At 51.1% G+C, this 9,518-nt stretch overlaps 2 protein-coding genes across 2 annotated transcripts; both read left to right on the top strand.

Moving 5' to 3' along the window:
• Positions 1-3,363: 3,363 nt before the first annotated feature.
• Positions 3,364-7,357, top strand: LOC139833322 (uncharacterized). The gene is made up of 6 exons (XM_071823565.1): positions 3,364-3,861; positions 3,969-4,475; positions 4,581-5,210; positions 5,496-5,606; positions 6,444-6,908; positions 7,238-7,357. The coding sequence occupies exons 1-6, from the start codon at positions 3,364-3,366 to the stop codon at positions 7,355-7,357; spliced, it is 2,331 nt and encodes a 776-aa protein (XP_071679666.1).
• Positions 7,358-7,940: 583 nt separating this feature from the next.
• LOC127312708 (uncharacterized) lies at positions 7,941-8,903 on the top strand. Its single transcript, XM_051343250.2, has 3 exons — positions 7,941-8,235; positions 8,318-8,365; positions 8,461-8,903. The coding sequence occupies exons 1-3, from the start codon at positions 8,037-8,039 to the stop codon at positions 8,559-8,561; spliced, it is 348 nt and encodes a 115-aa protein (XP_051199210.1). The 5' UTR covers positions 7,941-8,036; the 3' UTR covers positions 8,562-8,903.
• The last annotated feature ends 615 nt before the right edge of the window (positions 8,904-9,518 follow it).

Here is a 9,518-nt window from a genome sequence, read left to right as displayed (position 1 = left end):
TCGTCACACCTAGCTCAGCGTGCCGGCGTTAATGAGCGCCACCGCTCCCCCGCCTCCCTCCGGCCTATAAAAAGGGCCGCCTCTCATCGTCCCTCTCACACACAAACCCTAGCGCCTCTCTCCCCAACCCTAGCCGCCACCATCTCAACAAGAGTCGATGCCATGGCTGGGAGAGGCGGAGGCCGAGCTCGTGGTCGTGGTCGTGGTCGTGGCTGCGGCAGAGGTGCACGCTCGCCGTCGCCTGCCACGTCGTCGTCTTCATCGTCGGAGATGGACGTGGAGGGGCCCGTGCAGTTCGAGTTCGTCCTCGTCCTCAAGGGTGACCCACGCGACATCCAGAGGCTCCCTGACTCCTTCGCCGCCTACATCGCCGGCGACGACCGCCCGGGCACGCTGCATCTGCGGGAGGCTGCATGCGGCTACTACCGGTGGATCGTCGACGTGATCTACGACGCGCGCGGCAAGATGTACCTCCACATCGGCTGGGAGAAGTTCACGCGCACCACAACCTCGAAGCCGGCTTCGTCCTCCTCTTCTCCTACTTTAGCGACAGGGACATGAACGTCAAGGTATTCGACGAGACGCGCTGCCGTCGGGACTACCACGGCGACAGCACCGACGAGGAGGACGACTGATGAAGAGTGTTGTTTCTTCGCAGCGAATACGTGCACGGAGGTCTCTGGTTGTTCTTCCTCGGAAGAACCAACAGGGGCACCGTCACCAGCTGGATTTTCCAGTTTGGGTGACTGAGTGTGCCCTCGAGTGTTCTTTCTTGGCAGCGAACACACGAAACTTTCGATGCACGGCCTAGTTAGGTTTAGTTTTTTTTTGCAATATTTTATATTTGTGTCCACCATGGTTCAAACTATGTATTAGTTTATGAAAAACCATGTTCCTAATTATGTCTTCGTGTAAACCACGTTCCCAATTATGTATTAGTTTGTGGAAATTGAAATAAAAATACCAAAAAAAGTATTTTTAATGTTTGGGCGCGGCGTTTGGGGGACGCGGCTGGGAGCGACGTCCCCTAAACGCGGCACGAACGAAACACGTCCCCCAAACGCTCAATCCGACGCGGTTTGGGGGACGCGACTAGAGATGCTCTAAACAAACCAAGAAACATAGCAAAAAAAAAAAAGTCGAACGATTAAGATCGCATGCCCCTGTATTGCACGTGGATTATTTTTTGCAGTGTGCCCACACTCCGGTTATCAATGTTTGTTTGTTTTGAGAATCGGTTACTAATGGGTGGTCGCATAGTCCATTACTTGGGCTGCATCACTTCAATCTTGGGCTTCGTCATGTAGAAAAGGCCCTACTTCAAGTTTGGGTTTCCACATGTAGAAAAGGTATATCGATCACATAAACCCCATCTAACGAGCAACCGGACCTAAACGCTCTCGCGATTAGGGTTTGAGGCGACTTCGACGGCGATCTTCTCCGGCGAAGGTTCTGATCCCGATCTCCACTCCCTTCCCTCCTGCTCCTACTCGGGCTGACCAAGGGGTTGTCTTGCACAACTTCCCAGCCTTGGTGGGTGTTGTTGGGGAGGCTCGAGATCCGATCGGGAGTGCCTGACGAGATGGCGGCTGGATCGTCAAAGGAGGCGAGAGTTTTGGAGGTGGATGAGCTGCTCAGGAAACTCAACCTGAGCGAGGCGGAGAGAGAAGGAGTAGTGCTGCGGAAGGCAGACCAGGGGAACTTGCCGGAGGTGAAGTGGATGGCGGTTGCAAAGCTTCTGACCATTAAGGGATTTAGTGAGGTGTCGCTGGAGAAGACGATGAGGGCGGCATGGAATACAGCGAGGGAGGTGACATTCAGGCCAATTGGGAAGAATCTGTTTGTGATACAAGCCTTCTGCCTTGGGGATTGGAATCGCATCATGGATGAAGGTCCATGGCTGTTCCGTAACTGCGCGTTGATGCTTGAAAAATACGACGGTAGAACCGCCGCGCCATCGGTGGTGCCGAGCAGGGTTGTGGCTTGGATTCAGATACACCGCGTTCCTCATCTGTACAGAACTGAAGAAATTCTCAAGCAGTTAGCTGCGAAGGTTGGGGAGGTGGAGAAAGTTGAGGCGCGTGTGGCTTCATGTGGCAATGGAGAATTTCAGAGGGCTAGGGTGAAATTATTTGCTGATAAACCATTGCCTTGGGTTGTAACATTTTCACCCGAGGGATGTGAGAATATGCTGCTGCTGGTAATGTATGAAAAAATGCCAAAGTTCTGTGCGTTCTGCGGCATGATGGGGCATGAGCATCTGGAATGTGGTACGGGTGAGTATGCAGCAAATGAACTGCAGTTTGGCAAGTGGATGCTGGCTGTTGAGGAGTCATGGCACCCGACTACCCCACGTGTTCGTAAAGGGTATGGTGCGGCGTGGAATGGTGATCGTGGGGGGAGAAGCTTTACAGCGGATCATGGTGGTCGTACGGCTGGGCGTGGTGGTGGCCGCGCACGTCGCGGTGGTGGAAGAGCAGGTGGACGTGAGGCTGTGTGGAGAGAGAAGGAGGGCTAGAATGCAAATAATGGCCCGCGAAAGCGATCGTCGGGCGAGGCTGTTTTGGGGCATGATGGTGATGGCCTAGAAGATACAGCTAGCAGTCCGCTGAAGACTGTGATGGAAGGCACGGGTATCTGTGTGGAGAATCCGGCGGCAAAAAAACAGCTGGACATGGGCGAGGCTGCTGGAGCTATGGCGGAGAGGGTTCCCCCGCCTCCGGCGCCATACGTGAAAGATAAGAAGAAACAGAAGAAGACTCGGAGTGGCAATGGCAAGAATAAGAGTGAAGCGTCCATGGATGATACGACCCCCGGGAGATAGTTAGATCCTGTTTTGGCGGCCTCCTTGTCGGAGGACCGCCGAGGAAAATGAGTTGCCTAAGTTACAACTGTCGTGGGCTGGGAGGCGACGCGACAGTGAGGGAAGTTCGCGATTTAGCGAAAGACTACGCCCCCTCGGTGCTCTGTTTACTTGAAACCCAAATCGATAAGAAGAGGGTGGAAGGTTTAGCACGTACTCTAGGTTTTGATAATTCATTCGCTGTAAGCAGTCAAGGCCGTAGTGGTGGCCTCGGTCTCTTTTGGAATAATGAAATAAACTTGGAGGTTTTACCTTACTCTCACTATCACATTGATGCGATTATTTCCTCTCCTACTATGGAACAGTGGAGATTAACATGTGTTTACGGAGAGGCGCGGGTCAGCGAGCGTTATAAGACGTGGGATTTGCTGAAATTTTTGAGGTCATCGTCACCCCTTCCATGGGTCTGTATGGGTGATTTCAATGAAGTACTCCATAGAGAAGAACATCAAGGCGTTAATGAAAGAAGTTATGCACAGATTATGGAGTTTAGGGAGACAATGGATGTTTGTGGTTTGGCCGATCTAGGCTACACTGGTATCCCTTGGACGTTTGAGAAAAAAGTTGCTGGGGGAACTTACTGCCGTGTTCGCCTTGATAGGGCGCTTGCATCCCCGTGCTGGAGCGCACGGTACCCCATGGCGGAGGTAAAACATCTGGCTAGCACAGCGATGTCTGATCATCTGCCCATTTTGCTGGAGCTAGAACCGCGTGAACCCAGGGAACAGCGCCACCAGCATGTTTTTCGGTACGAGACGATGTGGGAGTCGCACAGTGACTTTGATCGCATGCTCGCACAAGCTTGGGCTGTACAGACTGAGGGAGAGCCGTTACAAGCACTCCAATCTAAAATGTTGGATGTCTCAGGAGCTCTCTCGGTATGGGGTAAGGAGACGTTTGGACATGTCCGAAGTGAGATAAAGAAACTTAAACGTGAGCTTGATCGTATGAGAACTGAGCCAACAAGGGTTGGTCCTTCGTACGAGGAAACAAAAGTGGTATGTCGATTAGCGGAGCTTCACCATCGGGAAGAGACAATGTGGAAGCAACGATCTCGTGTCCAGTGGTTGTCCGAGGGTGTTAAGAACACACATTTTTTCATCAGCGTGCTAATCGTAGGAGAAAGAAGAATAAAATAGAGAAGCTAAAGAAATCAGATGGTAGTATGACTGAAGATGTGCAGGAGCTCAAAACTCTCTCGCGGAACTTCTATATTGACCTGTACACTTCGGAAGAAACGACGGGGATGGAGGAGGTTCTGGCTGCGGTCGATCCTTCGGTCACCCCGGAGATGAATGCTAGATTACTGGCACCTTTTGACGGGGCGGAGATAAAAACTGCATTATTCCAGATGTTCCCGACAAAGGCACCAGGCCCTGACGGTTTTCCTGCGTATTTTTTCCAGCGTCATTGGGATTTATGCGGCGAGGAAGTTACTAAAGTTGTCCTAAAAATTCTTAATGGAGAGGACAGCCCTGAAATTATTAACAACACCTTCATCGTGCTCATACCTAAGGTGGCACGCCCAGAGGAGCTGGGCCAGTTTCGTCCTATCAGCCTTTGCAACGTCATTTATAAGATTGCGTCTAAGGTACTGGCCAATAGGCCGAAGGTAATTTTACCGGAGATTATTTCAGAAGAGCAATCGGCGTTTGTTCCGGGCAGGTTGATCACAGATAATATTATCACGGCTTATGAGTGCTTGCACTTTATGAAGAGGAATGCGGCCAAGAAACACCAACACTGTGCACTCAAACTCGACATGCGCAAGGCATATGATAGAGTAGAATGGAATTACCTCAAAGCAATCATGCTGCGTATGGGTTTCCATGGACGATGGGTTAGCTTGATCATGAGGCTGGTCTCATCGGTGTCTTTCTCGGTGTTGTTTAATGGCACCCCACTCGAGTCTTTCCGTCCGTCCCGGGAGATCCGCCAAGGCGATCCAATCTCTCCTTACTTGTTTTTGATAGCAGCAGAGGGCCTTTCAGGCCTCCTAAAAAAGAGTCGTCAGTCACTGCACCTTCAGGGAATTCAGGTGGCCCCGTCAGCCCCGGCGGTTAACCACCTTCTCTTTGCAGATGACAGCCAGTTGTTTGTTAAAGCTAGTACAGCGGGAGCAAGGGATGTTACTGAAATTCTGAAAAAGTATTGTGATGCCTCAGGACAGCGGATAAATCTGGACAAATCTTCAGTTTTTTTCAGTAAGGGATGCCCGGAGGTGGTCCGTCAGTCTGTCAAGGGTATTTTACAGGTACCAAATGAAACATTGAATGAGAAGTATCTTGGTATGCCCTCTGATGTTGGTCGATCACTTAATGGTGCTTTCAAGTACCTGAAGGATAGGGTATGGAAGAGGATACAAGGCTGGCTAGAGTTGTTACTGTCAGCTGGAGGAAAGGATATCCTTATTAAATCGGTAGTGCAAGCAATTCCAATTTTTTCTATGGCATGTTTTAAGCTCCCGAGAGGTTTATGCCACCACATCAACCAGTTGATCCGTAATTTCTGCAAAGAAGGGAAGAGAAAGACACATTGGGTATCTTGGGAGGTCATGTGCTCACCGAAAGGGTTAGGAGGTTTGGGATTTCGGGATATAGAATTGTTCAACATTGCACTTTTGGCAAGACAGGCATGGCGCATCCTGCAGAACCCGGAGACCTTGAGCGCGAGAATTCTCAAGGCTGTTTATTTTCCTACAACATGCTTCCTCGAGGCGTCTGTTGGCTCCCATCCGTCACAGGTTTGGCGGTCTTTAGTGGAGGGGAGAGATGCTATGAAGCAGGGATTAATCCGAAGGATCGGCACTGGGACAACCACACATGCATGGAATGATAACTGGATCCCCCGGGATTATCTTCTCCGCCCAATGCCGAGTAAAAAAGATAATCCTCCTACCCATGTAAGCAGCTTCATCGCGGCTGATTCCGTGACATGGAATATGGAGGCGTTGGAGGAATCCTTCCAGCCCATGGATATTGAACAAATCTGTAGGATCCCTCTCAGCACGAGGCAATACGAGGACACATGGTCGTGGCATTATGAACGATCCGGCGTGCTCTCGGTCAGGTCCGTATACCGCTTGTTGGTTAATACAAGGAAGAGGCATGAAGATTGGCTAGAAGGAAGACCAGCCACCTCAAACAAAGCAGCGGAGGAAAAGTTGTGGCATAAAATGTGGAAGATTCAGGTCCCTTCGAAGCTGAGGTTGTTTCTTTGGCGGCTGGCCCAGCAATCACTCCCTACTGGTGATGTGCGCCACCACCGAAACATGGCAACGACGAGTTCATGCTCGGTTTGTGGGGCTGAAGACTCATGGCGGCACTCGCTTATCGACTGTCCGATGTCGAAATGTGTGTGGGCACTTGTGAACGAGGAGATTACCCAACACATGTCCATGACAGAAGAGCCATCAGCAAAGCAATGGTTATTCTCGATGATTGAATCCCTCAACCACTCGAATCTGGTGGAGATGATCGTCACCATGTGGGCGATATGGTATGCACGCCGAAGACTAATTCATGAGGGAGAACAGCAGAGTCCACTCTCTACCTTCCTATTTGTTCGTAATTTTCTACAGGATCTTGGCCAGGATCCGGGGACGAAGGTGGTACAGAGGAGACAGGTCTGCACGCTCAATCAGCCGAAGTGGATAGCGCCTCCTGTAGGTATGGTAAAACTGAATGCTGATGCGGCGGTAGCGAAGACAGGAAATGGTGGAGCCCTTGCTGTTGTATGTCGCAGCGAGGCAGGAGAGTTCCTGGGAGCGTCTGCCCTCACGCTGAATGTTGGCTATTCGCCCGCTACTCTAGAGGCAATGGCATGTCGTGAGGCTCTGGCATTAGCGCAAGACCTTAATATCCAGAAGATCTGTGTTGCAAGTGACTGTCTGGAGGTGATCAAGAATTTGACGCAGCCATATGATGGAGGATATGGCGCGGTGATCCGGGAGATCAAAGATACGACGACTTTGTTTCAGTCCGTCGTTTTTAAGCATGAAGCAAGGGCTTCCAATGGAGAAGCACATCGCCTAGCTCGTAGCTCTGTTAGTGTATCGCTTGGTCGTCGGGTCTGGTTGCTTCAACCACCTGAACACCTCTGTATCCCTAGGAACTTGTTGATTGATTAATAAAGAGCGGGCGGAATTCTCAAAAAAAAAAAAAAAACATGTAGAAAAGGTTCCATGGTGACCAGGAGCTCACCGTTCATTATGGTCGGCCTTATTATTTCTTTCAGTCCACCAAGGCCACAACAAAGCAATGGCAGTCAGCTTTTTTCTGCTGGACGCCAAACAAACAAAAGCTTCTCTTTGCATTTATTTTTTGGCGAATCCTGTTTGCATTGTTAATTAAATAAATAAAGTTGAACCATCAGATATGTTCCTGGCTTCTCATGGTTGTTGCGAGGATAATTATTCTCGTGATATCGGTCTCAACTGTTACATTCTTGATAATGATGGTCCGTGCACTTAGCTCCCCGGCCATGTCGATTTGACTGTCTAGTTGTTGTTCCATCGGATACTAATGTTGGTAGTCTTATCGATATTGGTTGATTACTTCATTGACCATATGCATACACGTAGACATCGCATTGCATCTTAAATTAAAATTATGAAAGGACCTTCGTTGATATTTATAGACATGTGTTTTGTCGTCTATGTCATTATTCTATGGATGTCTAAGAAAATTAGAAGATTTATTTGAAAGAAAAAAGTTTAAAAATCTCGAAGATTTAATCCTTTATTTTATTTTAGACTCAATTTTATAATTGTTAGATATACCATGTATTATTCTCTAATATAAATATTATACTGATTGTCAAAAAACAATGAAGTGGAGCATCGGATATGTTCTTGCCTTCGCCGATCGAAAAGAAGAGTTCGTTCCTGTCGACACGAAAAGTGGCGGACTAACTCCCCAAATCGGATGGGTAACCAAAATTTTAACGGTTTTCACAGTACTCCAGCAAATTTGAGCGCAGAATGAATTACCGCGTGAGTAAACGGGGAAGCCCCGCTGTCATTTCCGCATTAGTAACACCTCGTCTCATTCCCCGCACATAAATACGCCCGCGTACGCTCAAAACCCCACCGCACCAATCCCCGCACCGCAGCAACAGAAACAAAAAAATCTCCTCCTACTCCTCCGCCGCCGCCGCCATCGCCGCCGCCGCAATGCAGCGCCTCTCCATCGGATCGCCGGGCCCGAGACCCAGCCTGGACGCCGCGGAGGAGGCGGACGAGAAGGCGACGGGGAAGGCGGCGGGCAGGGCGGCCGCGCCGGACAAGTCCATCCACCTCGTCCCGCTCCTCACGCTCCTCTGCCTCCTCGTCCTCTTCCTCTTCTCCCACGACCCGGCCACCACCGTCGCCGGTAAGCGCCGAACCGAATCCCCGCTTCAACACCGCCTCTTCCCTCGCCGGCCCCGCTCTTACCGCTGCTTGCGCGTGTGCAGATTCGCCGCCGGTCCTGGCCGTCGCCGCCCGCTCCCTCGAGGCCACAGGTAGGCGATAAGCCTCCTCGTCTGTCGTCTCCCCGTCCGTGTCCTGCTCCCCATCTCACCGTCTCACGCCGTTTGTTCCCGTTCCCTTCCTGCAGCGGAGACGACGCCGTCGGTGGCTCGCGGCGACGCGTACCGGCGGCTCAAGGCGGACCCGACGCTGCGCCGCGGGCGAAGGGTGCGGGCGGCCCGCCGGTGACGGCGCGGAATTCGGGGGAACGGTAAGGGGCTAAGGCTGGCTGGCCCCCACGTCCAGCTAGCCGTTGGAACGACCGACGCGTCATCGGCGCACGTCCCTTTCCCTCTACCCCCGTGTGCTGCTGCGTTGGTAGAACTTGAATGGCCCCGAGCGTTCGTCTTCCCGTGGCCTCTAGAATCGGATTAGATCACCCAACCCATCGCAATCATGGTCGTCATCGTGTGTTCATACTCCGTCATCAACATTTTCTAGGCTAATCTGTTCACCTGCTATTGGTTCTGTAATGTTTCTCTAGTGCTATTCGATCGGATTGATTGATGGATAGAGGTCTGGTTCAGGTCACATTATCGACTGTCTCTGAAACTTTTTCTTGTTTTTACCATCTTGATAAAATGAATGGGGCCGGGCGGGTAAACGGATGGATGAGCTGGTTCCAGCGCTCGGGGTCAGGCCTGCACAGCAGAGCAGAGCAGGAGATCACAAGAAATTTTATTGTTCTACAGCGTCGCAGTAAAGTGGCCAGGCGACGACAGCATGATGGACATTCACTGCCGCTGCAACTAGGCTTGGCGCCTGGCTCGCAACCTGAAGATGAAAACAACTCACTGGCGGCCTTCAGGTGGTCATCCATGTACCTACGATCGAGCCAGTATACGCAACTGAACGCATGTGCACCAGGCCAGATAACCTGAGGTGTTGCTACTGAACACATGTGTGCCACGACAGTGTGCAATGATATGCAAGCTGGGTACTGTACCTGGTGTACGTGACACCCAACAACAACGCTGGACGCGGCACGGTCATGTTGACACCTTCCGGGCCACAGGTATCAGCCATTTCCAATTCCCAGATCGATGGCCGACAGCAGGCACGGGGTCCATGAATCAAAAATAAGAGGCCTGGATCAAGAAACACAAACGCAAATGCGAAATTTAAGTGGCATCGTCGGTGCCGGGG

This window comes from Lolium perenne, chromosome 1, assembly GCF_019359855.2.
Source record: "Lolium perenne isolate Kyuss_39 chromosome 1, Kyuss_2.0, whole genome shotgun sequence".
Classification (NCBI taxonomy): domain Eukaryota; kingdom Viridiplantae; phylum Streptophyta; class Magnoliopsida; order Poales; family Poaceae; genus Lolium; species Lolium perenne.
Note: the sequence above shows the minus strand (reverse complement) of the source record. Positions and strands in the feature narration are given on the sequence as shown.